This window comes from Bos indicus, chromosome 12 (genome assembly GCF_029378745.1).
Source record: "Bos indicus isolate NIAB-ARS_2022 breed Sahiwal x Tharparkar chromosome 12, NIAB-ARS_B.indTharparkar_mat_pri_1.0, whole genome shotgun sequence".
Lineage (NCBI taxonomy): Eukaryota > Metazoa > Chordata > Mammalia > Artiodactyla > Bovidae > Bos > Bos indicus.
Window position 1 is genome coordinate 86,891,306 of NC_091771.1, and position 18,028 is coordinate 86,909,333.

General features: G+C 40.7%; 1 protein-coding gene across 3 annotated transcripts in view; it reads left to right on the forward strand.

Annotated features, from left to right (window-relative positions):
* Window positions 1-18,028, forward strand: part of MYO16 (myosin XVI) — a 518,782-nt gene that overhangs the window by 219,986 nt on the left and 280,768 nt on the right. For all 3 annotated transcript variants that reach the window (XM_070800476.1, XM_070800475.1, XM_070800474.1), the window contains exons 8-9: window positions 5,615-5,690; window positions 8,348-8,501. In XM_070800476.1, the coding sequence (XP_070656577.1) occupies window positions 5,615-5,690; window positions 8,348-8,501 (230 nt within the window). The remainder of the gene's footprint in view (window positions 1-5,614; window positions 5,691-8,347; window positions 8,502-18,028) is intronic.

Below are 18,028 nucleotides of genomic sequence, written 5' to 3' on the forward strand. Positions count from 1 at the left end.
TGACGTCTGTACTGGGATTTATAACTGACATATATACATACTTTAAATCTTGCCTTTATAAATATATTAACTTTTCCAGTGAGAAGAATAATAGATGCCTATTCTTATCTAAAACTAGGAATTGAAAAAGTTATGTTAGCAATAAATCCTTTGATTTTACAATTTTTATGTTTTGTACCTGAAATGGAACTTGCTTCTAGCTTTGTATATATTTTTAGTGTTTATAATAAGATTGGCAATCCTGAAACAAGGATAAAATAATCATACAAATGTTATATCCAAATCTCCTTCCCTTCAAAATTATTTGTATCACACATCTGAGTATCTTGGTGGTCAAAGGAGTTATTTGTATTCTCAAATACATTTTACCCAATTACATAAGAATTGAGACACATTCAGAGTTTTTTTTTTTTTTTTTTTCCTTTGGTTATTTATTTTCCATTGGAAAAACCTGAAAACGCTGTCTGGTTTTCCTCCTACCACTCTGAGCATCAAATATCAACCAGCTCAGTGGTTCACCCTAGGTTCCCTGTCTTCTCAGCATTTCCATGTCTTCAGAGAATCTCACACTTGCAGCTCCAAATACTCACCATGATCACGGCCCCCAAAGCCCTCTCCTGAGTTTCCCGGCCCATGAGGACCACTGCCCCGTGGGTTATCTCTGTCCACCTGTCCTCAGCATCACCTTTGGTACCAAGGGAGTTACCCTCTTCTTTTCCCGTCCCCCGCCTGTCACTCCTTCTGTGTTTCATCATTGTCTTATCACAAACCTGGGCATGGTCATTTTCCTGCCTGTCTTGTACCTGGGAAACCCCTGCGCCCACAGACTCCTCCCTGGTGAATAGCTTCAAGCTGCCTGAGCTGCCACCACGGCCGACCAATCCATGCATCCTCAGGGTCTGCCCTCACCTCACGATCAGCATTGTGGTGTCTGGATTAACCCATCAGCCTCCTAGCAGAGTCCCCTGGTTCTCAGCCACTCCACTCTCAGCAGTGGGGCTACAGTGAGATTTCTGCATGGACATACAAACAAAGTATTCAATCCACCATCCTTTCCACAGCTGATGACATAAAATGCCTATTCCGTAACACAGTTCATGAGTCCCCATGCGCCAGGAATCCTGCTTAATTCTCCTTCATGATTCTTCCTATTCCCCCACCAGGTTGGAGGACACCGTGATACCGAACGTCTTTTAATTTCTGGAATAGGCCACCCTGTTCCTCCTTTTCATGTTCTTTGCTTTTCTTAGAAGTGTTGACTGGTTCACCCTTCCCCGCCCTGCAGCATGGCTCGGAGCGGTCACTTCACTGACCGTCTTTCCTACCTTTCTGGGTCCCAGTGACATTCCCCCTCAGGCGCCCTGCGTAGCAACTGTATCCATCCCGTCACATCAGTGATCATGTGTTAGGAATGTCTCTAGCATTTGTCCTTGTCGCTCTCCAGTCTGGGAGAACCAAGAGCAACACTGGTTTCTTGTCTGCAGAGGGCTGGCACAGAGCTCTCAGTTAGCACTTATTAACGAGAGCCAGTGAATGTTCCAGTTGTGCAGACGCTTGTCTGTCTCAGTGCGTCACTGAACGCATGTGTGAAGAAAGGGTGGGGGAGCACGCACCGTGAGATCCCTGGGCCAACGGGAGACATGTTCAGGTGGAGATCCAGGAGACAGCTGGGCGCGTGCAGGTGGGGCTGGACATACAGACTTTTGATGGACGAGCCAAAGAAACCGCACACGATGGAGGGGGAGCCCCATGAAGGGCAGAACATGTTAGCGGTCCAAAGAGGCCATCGAGGGGTCTGTACACCTGACGGTTTTCAGATGGTCTTGAGTTAAGACACGTTTACTCAGGAAGATGCAGCGTGTGAGCCAGTGAGTGGAGGGTATATATAAATTCTGAATTCCCAGAGACCTTTATTATAATTTCTCTTTAAGTGAAACAATCTCTTTTAGCTTCTGAACTAGGAATTTGTCTGTCTCTGAACACTCATTTTATTTTTTTACTTTTTAAAGAAGTCACTTAAAATGACCATCAAGGAATTAATTTTGGTGAATTTATCCAATCCGAAATATAATTATCCAAGGAATGAGTAAAGTCCATAGCCAGTGTGAATTTAAATTTCAGCTTAAATACATTTTCTATCAGTCATGTAGAGCCTCCTTACACACACACACACACACACTCAGGCACACGCACACAGAACGTCAGTCACCTTACTACCCTTTGATCGTTTTGGTGATTATAAAGCTTCTGTAATAGTGAAGGTGCATCCTTGTTCGGTTCTACACTTTACTACTCGCATTGAAGTCATTTACTGCCAAGATCTTTTCTGAGGTTAAGACACATGTTCCAGACTACTCTGAGAGTGAAATCACCACTACCCTGCTTAATTTAGTTCTGGAGCATGCCTCCTTGATTTCCAAGCGGAAGCGCTCGGGAATTACTGACTTTCAACAAAAAGGAATGGAATTCCCCAAGCGAGAGAAGCTTCTTCATTCCACAGATGAATGTTTGTTTTTACAGGCCTGAAATAAAATGGAAGTACTTTTTGTTGTTAAAGATTTTCATGTAGGAAACCATTTGCTTTGATGACTTAAATGCTCTCTGCAGGTACAGGGGAAGCTGTGGAGGGAGGGAGTTTGTTTTCTCTCTGGAGTGTCGTGAAGAGTGAATTGAATTTAGAAAATGCAGAGTGATTATTAGACTCTCCCGACAATCTGACAGTTTTGCCGAGACGTAAAAGCCTTTAGGTGCTGCCGTTTTTTCCAAATTGTGAAAATCAAGAGTGATCTTACTTAGTTCTTGGCTTTGTGTTTCTGTCTTTCCTTTCTCCTGTTCCTGTCTTCCACTTTCCCTTCCTCCCTCACTCCACTCTGTTCTCTCTGTCCCCTATCCTTTCCTCCCAACCTCCCTTCCTTTCTTATGGTTGAAAAGCAAGCAAATCTCTCACATTTTTAATATAAAACAAAACTCTTTCCTAACCCACTTTAATGTGCTGGGACCCTGCTCTATGTATTATATCTTTTCAGATTTCAAGAGAACATCTGCATCTTTAGTAAACTGTGTATATTTGGAAATAAAATTAAGCCCTAAATAGAAGCAGTCTGCTGTAACATGATTTAAGTGTTACTGTTATATTTTATGTTCTGTAAAGCCAAACCCTGATTTGGGATGAACCTGTGGGAAAGCTAGCGAGGGGACAGACTATTTAGAATGTAGTTCATTTTCGAATGAGAACACTAACAAGATCAGTAAGTGGTGGGTGGGGAAATACTTGGGGATGTTTGGACAGAGTGCTTGCATGGGTGGAGAATGACCCTCAAGTGTTGCAAAAACAACAAAGCCACAGACCAGAAAAGCCAGCCCCCTTTTAATCAATATAATAAACCAAGAAATGGAAGGACAAAGTTAGGAAAAGAAAGATTAAAAATTCCAAAGGAATCTCCCAAAATTAAAAAAAAAAGAACAAAACAAAACGAGAACCATTAAATTGTTCACAGTATTTCATTAAAAGCATAAAATATACAGAAATCTTTTTTCAAAAGATGTGTAAGATTTATACATTAGAAACTATTTAACAATATAATATAAATATGAAACAATGTAATAAAAGCTAAAGAAGATCTAAATAAATGGGGCAGTAAGCCATACTCATGTATTGAGATGAATATTACTGAGATGCTGTTACTGACCCTTTCAAATCTGGCTCCAGAAAGGATCCTCCTGCCTCCTTCACTCACAGCAATAGAACAGGGTTGAGCAGCTGGGCTCACAACCAAAGGGGAGCTTCTTCTTTTTTGTTAATTTAAGTAGAGTTGATTTAAAATGTTATGTTAGTTTCTGGTCTACAGCAAAGTGATTCAGTGACACATGGTCACTGATTTTAGTATTCTTTCCCACTATGGTCTATTACAGGATATTGAGTATAGTCCCCTGTGTGGAAGCTTTATTCTCTGATCAGAGGATGGAGAGGTGTGGGCAGGGCTGGTTTATGGGGATCTCTCAGTAGGAGAGGAGGAGCTGGGGGTGAGCACAGTCGCTTTGCTCACGGCCCCAACGCCAAGTGAGGATTTCTGCACGTAGCCTATCACCACTGCCATCTTGAACAAGGTGTACACCAAGAGATATAAACTAGAGTATTTATAACAACATTATCTGTAAGTATAGATGAATGATTGCTGTGGCTTGAATGTCCACCAGGAGGAAGGTGGCTAAATTGTGATATGTTTGTACAAGGTAACTCTGTGCAGCCAAACAAAGGAATGAAGGGTTGCTAAACCCATCACCTCCAAGGATGCTCGGAAATGCAGTATTAATTCTTTTATTTTATTTTATTTTATTTTTAAACTTTACATAATTGTATTAGTTTTGCCAAATATCAAAATGAATCCGCCATAATTCTTGAAAGTAAAAGCACAGAAGAATTCATACTTCAGGACTTTCGTTTCTATAAATGTCAAAAACATATGCAGCCAAGCGATATGTTGATTAGGGGCCCTCCCATACCGAGGGACTAAGCCTGCAAAGCATGGTAATCGGTAACACAAAATTCAAGACAGTGGCCAACTCTGGGAAGTAGGAACAGGGATAATTTGGGAGAAAAACACACAGAAATACCATGAATGACATTTTAAAAACTTGAGTGCATGGGACTCTATTTGTTATTTGCTCTCTCAGTGGTACATATCCATTATATATACTCTTTGATGTATCGTGTCTTATAATAAACTTAAAAATATATTAATCTCTCATCAAGGTGCTTTATTCTGATAACTTGAGATGAAGTTCTTCTAATTGTCCAGTGGACCTTAGGTTGCAGTTCAGCCCTGGTGCTGTAATGGATGGAGAGAAATGAGAAGTGTGACTTTCGTGAATTGCTGAAACACAGCACTAGTTCAGTGGCTAAGTCCTGTGCCCCTCTTTTTTGTGACTCCATAGACTGTAGCCCACCAGACTCCTTTGTCCATGGAATTTCCCAGGCAGTGATAATGAAGTGAGTTGCCACTTCCTGCTCCAAAACAAAGCACACTATAACGTATAAACCCTCCCGTGTGTGTGTGTGTGTGTGTGTGTGTGTGCGTGCGCGTGCTAAGTCACTTTAGTCATGTCCAACTCTTTGCAACCCCATGGACTGTATTCTGCCAGGCAACTCTGTCCATGGGATTTTCTAGGCAAGAATACTGGAGCATGTTGCCATTTCCTCCTCTAAGGGAACTTCCTGACCCAGGGATAGAACTCACATTTCCAGTTTGTCCTGCATTAGAGGTGACTTCCTTATTGCTGAGCCATCAGGGAAGCCCCATTCCCTCTCAAACAATGCCCTAAAATAAACCTGAGAAATATTAAGTGAACCTTTTCATAACCTCAATGATTTAACCCTTATGTGATGAATAAATTTTATTTGAATGTGTTAATTGATGAAACAGTTTGAATGTCATTTAAAAAAAAATGAGTAAGGACTGGGAGCAGAGAGTAAGAAACCTCTGGGGCAGTAGGTCACACTAATGCATTTCCCTTCCATCTGTGCCCCTGGAGGATGGTGGCTGTGGACACTTTGCCGCTGAATCCTGAGCATCCAGCGTAATCGTTACTATGTCAGTTACCTTTCCTGTTTCAGGCGAACCTGGTGAAGCTTCTTCTGATGCATCAGGCAAATCCGCACCTTCTGAACTGCCATGAGGAGAAGGCTTCTGGTAAGCCATGAACATCATACCAGGCCCTTTTCTGTCTTCCTGGAGTGGCTGGCCCATCACTGCCCCAGCTACCTCGTGAGTCAGTGTCTCCGGGGACGCTCAGTGAAACGCTCCCCCCACCACGCCAGCCAAGCCTGTGTCGCTGACTCCTACACACTGCTCTGTTACGGGAGTCTATTAGAGAATAGTTACCATTCACAGGGATCATTGCATTGTACTGCACTGCAATGTGCTTTTGAGGCTTTAAATTTTCTGGGCAGTGATTCTTGCACTGTTGCTCACTTTAAAATAGATTTTCTAAAATACATGCTTGTTCTTTAGGGTATTCTAAAATGGTAATGGTATTTTTTTCTTTCTGCACAAATATTTATATTGCAGACAATAGAGACTAGTATTACCAACCTAATTTAAAACTTTGACGATCTTAATGTTGCTTATTTTCTAATAAATACCTTTTGAAGTTTTCTAGAGTTCTTTCTGCCACTCTTAAAAACTGAGTGCTACATTAATTTTCTAATTTTTAAAAGTTGACAACAATGTTACTACCTGTAAGGTGTTTTGGTATATTAAAAAATAAAAGTTCTAAGTAACAAAGAGAAAAATCTAGTGAAAGTAACAAAATGATATAAAAATTTTGAAGGTAATAATTGATATGAATAACATAAATATGCTTATTCTTCTCATTTTTATTCCTCCAGTGACCTAAAAGCTTGTCATGCCTGAACTTTCTTATTTCATTTCAATCGCCTTGGGTGTCTCAAGGCGAAGTATGATTACCTGATAAACCGCCAAGTTAAGACAGAATGCTCTATTTCTTATTTTATTGGAATTAAGTATCATTGTCTAATGTTTATTCATCTTATTTGCTGAAAATAGACTGAAGACTTAACTAACCCCTGTCAGACAGCTTAATAGTTTCAAACTTCAGAATCACGTTAATATTAATGATAGGGCAGTAGTCTTACCATTACCTACAAAAATATGTGCTTAATGGTAAATATGAAAAGAGTAAATAGAAATTTGTAGCTTTTTCCATTCCTTTTCCAAACATTTTTATTGGAAATTCAAGTCACGTCCTCTGTTAACTCTAGTTCTAAGAGAAGGTGACGTTTTTCCAGGATCGTAATTCTGGCATTTCTCCCGGAGAATAGTGTATATGATTGACCTCCGACTGCAGGGACCCCTGTCTGTCACACTTTGACCTCTCAGGTCTAGTATGAACTTGCCAAAAAAGAGAGACCCAAGGCGATTGACAGGGACAGTCCCAGAGCCCCAGGAGTGACTAACCTGTTGGTCTAGGCTCGCCCCGGCCGCCGCGGACCTTGTGTCTGATGAGCCTCAGACAGTTTTGCCTGCTTTGCTCATGCAGCGTCTAGCATCCGCGTAATCCGTTTTCCATGCCGTGTTGATCACAGGGGACATCGTGATGGGTGCGAAGTAGATTCTTAGTAAACACTTGCTGATTGAATGAAAATACTTCTCACACACACAAGGGACTGAGGACTTCGAGGCAGTGAGAAGCTTCAAGCAGACACAGGGCACACGGCATCTCATGCAACTGTAAGAGCGAGGAGTTAGATAATAGTGCAAAGGACAGTGAGCTACACACCCATTTCAGCTGAGCACAGAAAAATCATTCATCACTGCTGCATTCTATTCTTGCTATTTTGTGTTCTTTGAATTTGGAATGAACACATGAAGGATTATCTAGGGGATACAAGCAGTTGGACGTAGCGCTGTTTCTTGGTACAGAAATAATCTCCCGAGATGAGGGCCCTGAGCTGTCTCCTGCTCATTACACGGAATGATTTAATCTAAAGCAAATGATGATCAAATCCTGGCTTAAATATCTTCTTGCAGTAGCTGAGTTACTTCACCCAGCCTGTAAAGCATGTAACTCAAGTCCATGGACACGGGAGGTTACACAGTTTAGTGGTGAGGGCCAAAAGGAGCAGCTGTGGCCATCAGGTTTCTAATTGTTAATGCCACTTTTTCTTCAGGATGTGCTGATTTTCAGTTTCAGTTGCTAACAAGCGTAAATCTGATTAATGCACATCTATAGTGCTGCCCGAGAATGTTCGGATGTCATTGTTAACGTGTGATTTGTAGGGAAATATGATTATTTTTATTTCTTATTGAAAGTGAAGACTAGGCTATGGAGAGAGGCCAGACCTGCTGTTTTTAAAGGCACAACCGAGTATTTACTTGTTCATCTGCCCACTTAGCAGAATGCCTGTAGAACGCCTGCTGCCCGTTTCATAAGCGCCCAGTTGTTGGGAGGGTACAGCTCTTTTCCTCTCTTGACTCATATTCACCAGGATAAAGGGAGATTCTCACAGAGGAAAACCGACTTTAAGTTCTGTCAAGCCCGGCTTCTCAGTGGTTTCGCATTTTACCCGTGACCACTCCATGAGTATTATTTTTATATTTGTTCTTTTCATTTGTAATTAAATATGCCACTCACTGATGTACCAGGGAACGGTCTTTTGCAATGGTGATGCTGCCATTGTATTCCCACCGTGGACTTTTCCTGTTTTTCGTTTTGCTTCGTGTGTTGATAAGTCGTAGCATGGTAAGCGCAGCAGGGTCATAGAAAGGGAGCGGTTTCCTGTGACGTCAGCACTCACCGGCTCCGATCGCCTCTTGGTTTCTTGCAGACGTCGCTGCGTCGGAGTTGATTGAGGAAATGCTGCTGAAGGCCGAGTCTGCCTGGGAAGGAAAAACGCAGGCGTCTCTCTGTGTTCAGACCTTGGCCCAAGAGGACCCTTATGAAGAGATCGTCCCTGACCTTCCGGTCCTTCCCAGCAAGCTGTGAGTGCCTCCTCCCCGATCACAAAGTCGTCGACCTCACTCCCGAGGACTCAGTCTTCCTCCTTGGGCATCCTCCCTAGTCACCTGTCACCTTTCAGTGAACGTTAAGCCCGTCTCGCAGCCAAAAGTTAGAGCCTGCCTATCGGTGTTTGCTGAAAGATGCTTGTGGACAGTAAATAAGTCAGGCGTGAAAACCCTCTGATTTTTAAACATTGCCATCTCAGTCCTTCATTCAGTTTGTCATCATGAGACCAATGGTAGTATTTTTTTAAGTACATTCCATATTTCTAACTGAACCAATAACTATCTAACAAGAAAGCAAGAGATTTCCAGTAACTATCATCATGGCTAAATTTGCTCAAGTAGGGAATATTAATACAAATGAAGTGAAGTGAAGGTCACTCAGTCATGTCTGACTCTTTGTGACCCCATGGACTATATAGTCCATGGAATTCTCCAGGCCAGAATCCTGGAGTGGGCAGCCTTTGCCTTCTCTGGGGGATCTTCCTGACCAGGGATCAAACCCAGGTCTCCCACATTACAGGTGGATTCTTTACCAGATGAGCCACAAGGGAAGCCCTGGAATACTGGAGTGGATAATCTATCCCTTCTCCAGGGATCTTCATGACCCAGGAATCAAAGCAGGGTCTCCTGCGTTGCAGGCAGATTCTTTACCAACTAAGCTATGAGGGAATTAATACAAATAGTCACTGTTTTCTGTCTTAAGTATAAAACTAATGATTTCTTACTATCTAAAGTATGTCCTAAAGACTGACACATGCTATAAACAAGGGGAAACTTAAAAAATATTGTGCTAAGTGAAGAAAGTCAGACACAGGAGGCCACATAGTGTATTGCTGAATTTATAATGAAATGCCTGGGATTAGCAAATGCACCGAGACAGAAGGTACATTAGTAGTTGGATGAGCAGGGTGAGGGGAAAATGGGAAGTAACTCTGAATGGATATGGGGTTTCTTTAGGGAAATGATGGAAATTTTCTGGAAGTAGATGAGATGGTTACACGCATTTGTGAATGTGCTAAAAAGCACTGACTGGTACTCCATGAAAGTGTGAATTTTGTGCTATGTATTTTATATCTCAGTAAGATACATGCACGAGGAAAAAATATTTCAGACTAAAGCAAAAATCTGCTGCATACAATCAGTGGGACCTTGAGGAAGGTGCTTCCCATCTCCGAATCTGTTTTGTCAGGTGGTGGAGATTAAGTCTAATGTTAAGACTTTCTTTGGGGATAAAATCTAAAATTATATTGAAGAGCAACTCAAGTAAGATATTTTGTAAAGTTTCTTTTATCATTCATGATTTTATCTTTGTAGTGTTAGAAATAAATATGAACTGGAATAAACAGGATGAAAATAACTAGGTATAGTTATGTTTTAAGGCAAAAATTCTTAATTTGTATAGTTGACTTTCAGACCTTGTTTTAGTGTGGGAAGGGAAAATGTGGACATCTGAAGTCTCCTTGGGCAAACTTTGGGAGATAGTGAGGGACAGGGAAGCCTGGTGTGCTGCAGTCCATGGGGTCCCAAAGAGTCAGACACGACTGAGCAGCTGAACAAAAACAACAACCCCAGCTATAAAGAAGCCCACAAACATTATGAATGAGAACACTTTCTTTAAAGCTGGCAAATGCGTGTATTTTTTAGAGAAAAAATAAGACTAGCTGTTGATTTTTAGCACAGTTTCACAGTGGTGATTGATTTGGGCAACAATTTACTGAGCTACGTTGGGACATTTTCAAGTAGAGGCCATTATGAAGTGAATCAGACAACTGACATGATTGACAGGAAACAGAAATGTATTTCTTTAAAAATCTCTTAGGCGTCATTTACAAAGCAGCATTTCTCTCCTAACCACTAGTAGGGTGGAAGTCAGTGGTTACAACACCCAGTGTTTGGGGAGGGTTTGGGTCTCTATCTTCTCTCCTCACTGTTGCTGAGATCTTCTGCAAGCTCCCCTCCTTTTTTTCCCTTTTCCTTATTTTTCCCAGGACAGATCAGGGCATATTCATTGATAGGAGAAGCATAGAGTTATAAAGAACTTAAAATGTCTTCTCTCCTCCATATAATCTACAGTTTTTCTTCTGTAATTTTTTCTTCTCCCACTTTTTATCTCTAGTCCTCATTATGAAGATTTAACAAATAAAACCTCATCTGAATTACAGTTGCCCATCTTTCTTCATCATTTAACCCCCCAGCTTCCTATTTCCTTTTAAAAAATTAATTTATTTTAATTGGAGGCTAATTACTTTACAATATTGTGGTGGTTTTTGCCATGCATCGACATGAATCAGCCACGGGTGTACATGCGTCCCCTGCTCCAAAGCCCCCCTCCCACCTCCCTCCCCATCCCATCCCTCTGGGTTGTCCCAGTGCACCAGCTTTGAGAGCCCTGTTTCATGCATCAGACTTGGACTGGTCATCTATTTCACATATGGTAATATACATGTTTCAGTGCTATTCTCTCAAATCATTGTGCCCTCACCTTCTCCCAGAGTCCAAAAGTCTGTTCTTTATATTTGTGTTTATTTTACTGTCTTGCACATAGGGTTGTCATTACCATCTTTCTAAATTCCATATAAATATGTTAATATACTGTATTGGTGTTTTTCTTTCTGACTTACTTCACTCTGTATAATAGGCTCCAGTTTTATCCACCTCATTAGAACTGACTCAAATGTGTTCTTTTTAATAGCTTGAGTAATATTCCATTGTGTTTATGTACCAAAACTTTCTTATCCATTCTTCTGCCAATAAACATCTAGCTCGCCTCCGTGTCCTGGCTATTATAAACAGTGCTGCAATGAACATTGGGGTACAGGTGTCTCTTTCAATTCTGATTTCCTCAGTGTGTATGCCCAGCAGTGGGATTGCTGGGTCATATGGCAATTCTATTTCCAGGTTTTTTAAGGAATCTCCACACTATCGTCCGTAGTGGCAATACTAGTTTGGATTCCCACCAACACACCCTCTCCAGCGTTTATTGTTTGTAAACTTTTTTGATAGCAGCCATTCTGACCAGCATGAAATGGTACTTTACTGTGATTTTGATTTGCATTTCTCTGATAATGAGTGATGTTGAGCATCTTTTCATGTGTTTTTTAGCCATCTGTATATCTTCTTTGGAGAAATGTCTGTTTAGTTCTTTGGCCCATTTTTTGATTGGGTCATTTATTTTTCTGGTATTGAGCTGCATGAGCTGCTTGTATGTTTTTGAGATTAGTTTTCTGTCAGTTGTTTTATTTACTATTATTTTCTCTCATTCTGAAGGTTGTCTTTTCACCTTGCTTATAGTTTCCTTCATTGTGCAAAAGCTTTTAATTAGGTCCCATTGGTTTATTTTTGCTTTTATTTCCATTACTCTGGGAGGTGGATCATAGAGGATCCTGCTATGATTTCTGAGCAAGCAAGTGCGTGTTCTGCCTATGTTTTCCTCAGAATTTTATAGTTTCTGGTCTTACATTTATATCTTTAATCCATTTTGAGTTTATTTTTGTGTATGGTGTTATAAAGGGTTCTAGTTTCATTCTTCTACAGGTGGTTGACCAGGTTTCCCAGCATCACTTGTTAAAGAGATTGTCTTGTATATTCTTGCCTCCTTTATCAAAAATAAGGTATCCATAGGTGTGTGGATTAATCTCTGTGCTTTCTGTTTTATTCCATTGATCTATATTTCTGTCTTTGTGCCAGTACCATACTGTCTTGATGACTGTAGCTTTGCAGGATAGTCTGGAGTCAGGCAGGTTGACTCCTCCAGTTCCATTCTTCTTTCTCAAGATTGCTTTGGCTATTTGAGGTTTTTTGTGTTTCCACACAAATTGTGAAATTATTTGTTCTAATTCTGTGAAAAATACCTTTGGTAGCTTGATAGGGATTGCATTGAATCTATAGATTGCTTTGGATAGTATACTCACTTTCACTATATTGATTCTTCTGATCCATGAACATGGTATACTTATCCATCTATTTGTCTCGTCTTTGACCTCTTTCATCAGTGTTTTATAGTTTTCTATATATAGGTCTTTTGTTTGCTTAGGTAAATTTATTCCTACGTATTTTATTCTTTTTGTTGCAATGGTGAATGGATTGTTTCCTTAATTTCTCTTTCTGTTTTCTCATTGTTAGTGTACAGGAATGCAAGGGATTTCTGTGTATTAATTTTGTATCCTGCAACTTTATTCATTGATTAGCTCTAGTAATTTTTTGGTGGTGTGTGTAGGGTTTTCTATGTAGAGGATCATCTGCAAGCAATGAGAGTTTTACTTCTTTTCCAATCTGAATTCCTTTCATTTCTTTTACTTCTCTGATTGCTGTGCCTAAAATTTCCAAAACTGTGTTGAATAGTAGTGGTGAAAGTGGGCACCCTTGTCTTGTTCCTGACTTTAGAGGAAATGTTCTCAATTTTTTGCCACTGAAGATAATGCTTGCTGTGGGTTCATTATAGATGGCTTTTATTATGTTGAGGTATGTTCCTTCTTTGCCTGCTTTCTGGAGAGTTTTTATCATAAATGGGTGTTTAATTTTGCAAAGGCTTTCTCTGCATCTATTGAGATAATCATATCTCAAATTGAAATTTATCTCAATTTGTTAATGTGCTGTATCACATTGATTGATTTGCAAATATTGAAGCATCCTTCCTTCCCTTGGATAAAGCCCACTTGGTCATGATGTATGATCTTTTTAGTATGTTGTTGGATTCTGTTTGCTAGAATTTTGTTGAGGCTGCCATCACCCTAATACCAAAACCAGACAAAGAAAGAAAACTACCTTTTGCCTTCAGGGGAAAGGTAAAATGAACAAGCCAACTTAGCAACACAAAAGGAAATAGGATCTTTGCATCTATGTTCACCAGTGATGTTGGCCTGTAGTTTTCTTCGTCTGGTTTTGGTATTAGGGTGATGGCAGCCTCAACAAAATTCTCGCTCACGGTCCTTGCCATCTTCTATGAAATCGCTTTCCAAACGGAGATGCCCATAGCATTAGAACAAGACGGGGCCACTGTTTTCCATCTGTCCACCGTCTTATCCACCCAACCCTTTGACCTGGTTCACTCTGAGCATCTAAAATCCAATGATGCAATTTCAGGATAAGGATGGGAGCTTTGAGCCAGCCTAGCCTCTGTTCCTTGTTGGTAAACATACCGATACACTAGGATGATAATGTGCCCTTGCTCCATGGAAAGAGGACACAGGACCTGAGTTTAGGGCCCTCCAAGACCTTACCGTGTGTGTCTGTTTATCTTGGTCTGTATACTTCATGTTGAAACTCCCAAAAAGTTGGTTTGGGATGTTATGGGAAAACCCAAATGAAGTTTGTAGCCATGCAGTTTTAAGTATAAGGCTTTCTTGAGTCATTCCAGGGAATCATCTAACCTGAGACAGTTTGAAGGAACACCTGAAATTGTAGCTAGTTGGCTCCAAAGTGCAGGTGGCCTGGGAATGCCCAGACCTGTGGCTGACATGCGAAGTGGGACTGACTTGCTGAGGACGGCGCCCTTACCTTGGAGGTTCATGCTGACTCTAGGTGGTCCATTTGTATCAGAAACATGCTGTAGTACAACACAGGATGATGCAGGTGGCCCATGTCTTGTGAGCTTCTTCTTGATGACTAAGGGACTGTGTAACTCTTGAGGTATTCAGAAACTCCCTTCGTAATGCACAGCACTTCTGGATTCAACTTACTTTAAGAGACTTTTTTAAAGTTTCTTTGGTGATAATTGTTGAGAACTCCTTTAAGGTGAATGAGACTATTCTCAGATGAATGTCTTCAGATCACATCAGATCAGATCAGTTGCTCAGTCGTGTCTGACTCTTTGCCACCCCATGAATCGCCCCTGCCTCCCTGTCCATCACCAGCTCCTGGAGATCACTGAGACTCACGTCCATCAAGTCAATGATGCCATCCAGCCATCTCATCCTCTGTCGTCCCCCTTCTTCTCCTGCCCCCAATCCCTCCCAGCATCAGAGTCTTTTCCAATGAGTCAACTCTTCACATGAGGTGGCCATAGTACTGCAGTTTCAGCTTTAGCATCATTCCTTCCAAAGAAATCCCAGGGCTGATCTCCTTCAGAATGGACTGGTTGGATCTCCTTGCAGTCCAAGGGACTCTCAAGAGTCTTCTCCAACACCACAGTTCAAAAGCATCAATTCTTTGGTGCTCAGCCTTCTTCACAGTCCAACTCTCACATCCATACATGACCACAGGAAAAACCATAGCCTTGACTAGACGGACCTTTGTTGGCAAAGCAATGTCTCTGCTTTTGAATATGCTATCTAGGTTGGTCATAACTTTTCTTCCAAGGAGTAAACATCTTTTAATTTCATGGCTTCAGTCACCATCTACAGTGATTTTGGAACCCAGAAAAATAAAGTTTGACACTGTTTCCACTGTTTCCCCATCTATTTGCCATGAAGTGATGGGACCAGATGCCATGATCTTTGTTTTCTGAATGTTGAGCTTTAAGCCAACTTTTTCACTCTCCTCTTTCACTTTCATCAAGAGGCTTTTTAGTTCCTCTTCATTTTCTGCCATAAGGGTGGTGTCATCTGCATATCTGAGGTTATTGATATTTCTCCCTGCAATCTTGATTCCAGCTTGTGTGTCTTCCAGTCCAGCAGTTCTCATGATGTACTCTGCATATAAGTTAAATAAGCAGGGTGACAATATACAGCCTTGACGAACTCCTTTTCCTATTTGGAACCAGTCTGTTGTTCCATGTCCAGTTCTAACTGTTGCTTCCTGACCTGCATACAGATTTCTCAAGAGGCAGATCAGGTGGTCTGGTATTCCCATCTCTTTCAGAATTTTCCACAGTTGATTGTGATCCACACAGTCAAAGGCTTTGGCATAGTCAATAAAGCAGAAGTAGATGTTTTTCTGGAACTCTCTTGCTTTTTCTATGATCCAGCAGATGTTGGCAATTTGATCTCTGATTCCTCTGCCTTTTCTAAAACGAGCTTGAACATCAGGAAGTTCACGGTTCACATATTGCTGAAGCCTGGCTTGGAGAATTTTGAGCATTACTTTACTAGCGTGTGAGATGAGTGCAATTGTGCGGTAGTTTGAGCATTCTTTGGCATTGCCTTTCTTTGGGATTGGAATGAAAACTGACCTTTTCCAGTCCTGTGGCCACTGCTGAGTTTTCCAAATTTGCTGGCATATTGAGTGCAGCACTTTCACAGCATCATCTTTCAGGATTTGGAATAGCTCAACTGGAATTCCATCACCTCCACTAGCTTTGTTCGTAGTGATGCTTTCTAAGGCCCACTTGACTTCACATTCCAGGATGTCTGGCTCTAGGTCAGTGATCACACCATCGTGATTATCTGGGTCATGAAGATCTTTTTTGTACAGTTCTTCTGTGTATTCTTGCCATCTCTTCTTAATATCTTCTGCTTCTGTTAGGTCTATGCCATTTCTGTCCTTTATCGAGCCCATCTTTGCATGAATGTCTTAAAAACAGTATTATTTCAAATCCAACCACAAGTGACACACTGAAATTTTTATTTTTGTTTTAGAGACAAGTGATATTTTACCAAAGTGGTTTTTTAAGTTGTGGATTTTTCTTAAAAAACCTAAGGTTGATTTTTTTTGTTGTTGTTTTTTTGGGGGGGTGTCAACAATAGCAATTAATTGAAACACTTTCCAAGAAATGTTTCATTCCACATTAAGCTTTGGTTAATTATTTTATTTCATTGATGCAGAATAACTCCAATTCCCTATAATAATTTATGTAGCTATTTTCCTAAGATTAAAATCGGGAACTATTTACTTGGTCCATTACTTTAACCATCAAAATAACTGAATCACATTTGCCATTTCTCGACATTTGTTTCTATTAAGTTTTCTTCCCTTATGGGTCAAATGTATCTCAATATAGTCCATTTTATTTCTTCTCTTTAGTTTTCTAAAACTGCCTGAGTTATAATGGGCAATAATTGTTGCCTTCATTACTTTTATGATGTTCCTCTTTCAATTTTCAGAAATAGAATCCCAGTTCCTCCAGGCACACTTGCTCTGCATGAAATGCCTTTTATGTTTATAGAAATAAGTAAGTCTTGAATAAATCTAGTCGAGTTCAGAAATTGGGTGTGTGCTGGTGTAGTCCTATCTAATTTCTTCCACAGTCGAGTTAAATTTACCTCTCCTGCATTAATCTAAAGTACCCTTGGCTGGTAGCTCTTTCATTTTCTTGATGTTTATGGAGGCTGCCTTACCAAAAGCCTTCTTTTAGAAAGTAAACTATTTAATCCTATTTTTTCTTTCTCACTGATAAATGTCTAGCGATAATTTTTTTTTTGTAATCAGAATACTTTTTCATTGAAGAAAATATGGAGAGTGTAGAATGATATATATAAATATGAAATGGTATGGACCTAACAGAAGCAGAAGATATTAAGAAGAGGTGGCAAGAATACATAGAAGAACTGTACAAAAAAGATCTTCATGACCCAGATAATCACGATGGTGTGGTCACTGACCTAGAGCCAGACATCCTGGAATGTGAAGTCAAGTGGGCCTTAGAAAGCATCACTACGAACAAAGCTAGTGGAGGTGATGGAATTCCAGTTGAGCTATTCCAAATCCTGAAAGATGATGCTGTGAAAGTGCTGCACTCAATATGCCAGCAAATTTGGAAAACTCAGCAGTGGCCACAGGACTGGAAAAGGTCAGTTTTCATTCCAATCCCAAAGAAAGGCAATGCCAAAGAATGCTCAAACTACCGCACAATTGCACTCATCTCACACGCTAGTAAAGTAATGCTCAAAATTCTCCAAGCCAGGCTTCAGCAATATGTGAACCGTGAACTTCCTGATGTTCAAGCTCGTTTTAGAAAAGGCAGAGGAACCAGAGATGAAATTGCCAACATCTGCTGGATCATAGAAAAAGCAAGAGAGTTCCAGAAAAACATCTACTTCTGCTTTATTGACTATGCCAAAGCCTTTGACTGTGTGGATCACAATCAACTGTGGAAAATTCTGAAAGAGATGGGAATACCAGACGACCTGATCTGCCTCTTGAGAAATCTGTATGCAGGTCAGGAAGCAACAGTTAGAACTGGACATGGAACAACAGCCTGGTTCCAAATAGGAAAAGGAGTTCGTCAAGGCTGTATATTGTCACCCTGCTTATTTAACTTATATGCAGAGTACATCATGAGAACTGCTGGACTGGAAGACACACAAGCTGGAATCAAGATTGCCGGGAGAAATATCAATAACCTCAGATATGCAGATGACACCACCTGTATGGCAGAAAGTGAAGAGGAACTAAAAAGCCTCTTGATGAAAGTGAAAGAGGAGAGTGAAAAAGTTGGCTTAAAGCTCAACATTCAGAAAACGAAGATCATGGCATCCGGTCCCACCACTTCATGGGAAATAGATGGGGAAACAGTGGAAACAGTGTCAGACTTTATTTTTCTGGGCTCCAAAATCACTACAGATGGTGACTGCAGCCATGAGCTTAAAAGACGCTTACTCCTTGGAAGAAAAGTTATGACCAACCTA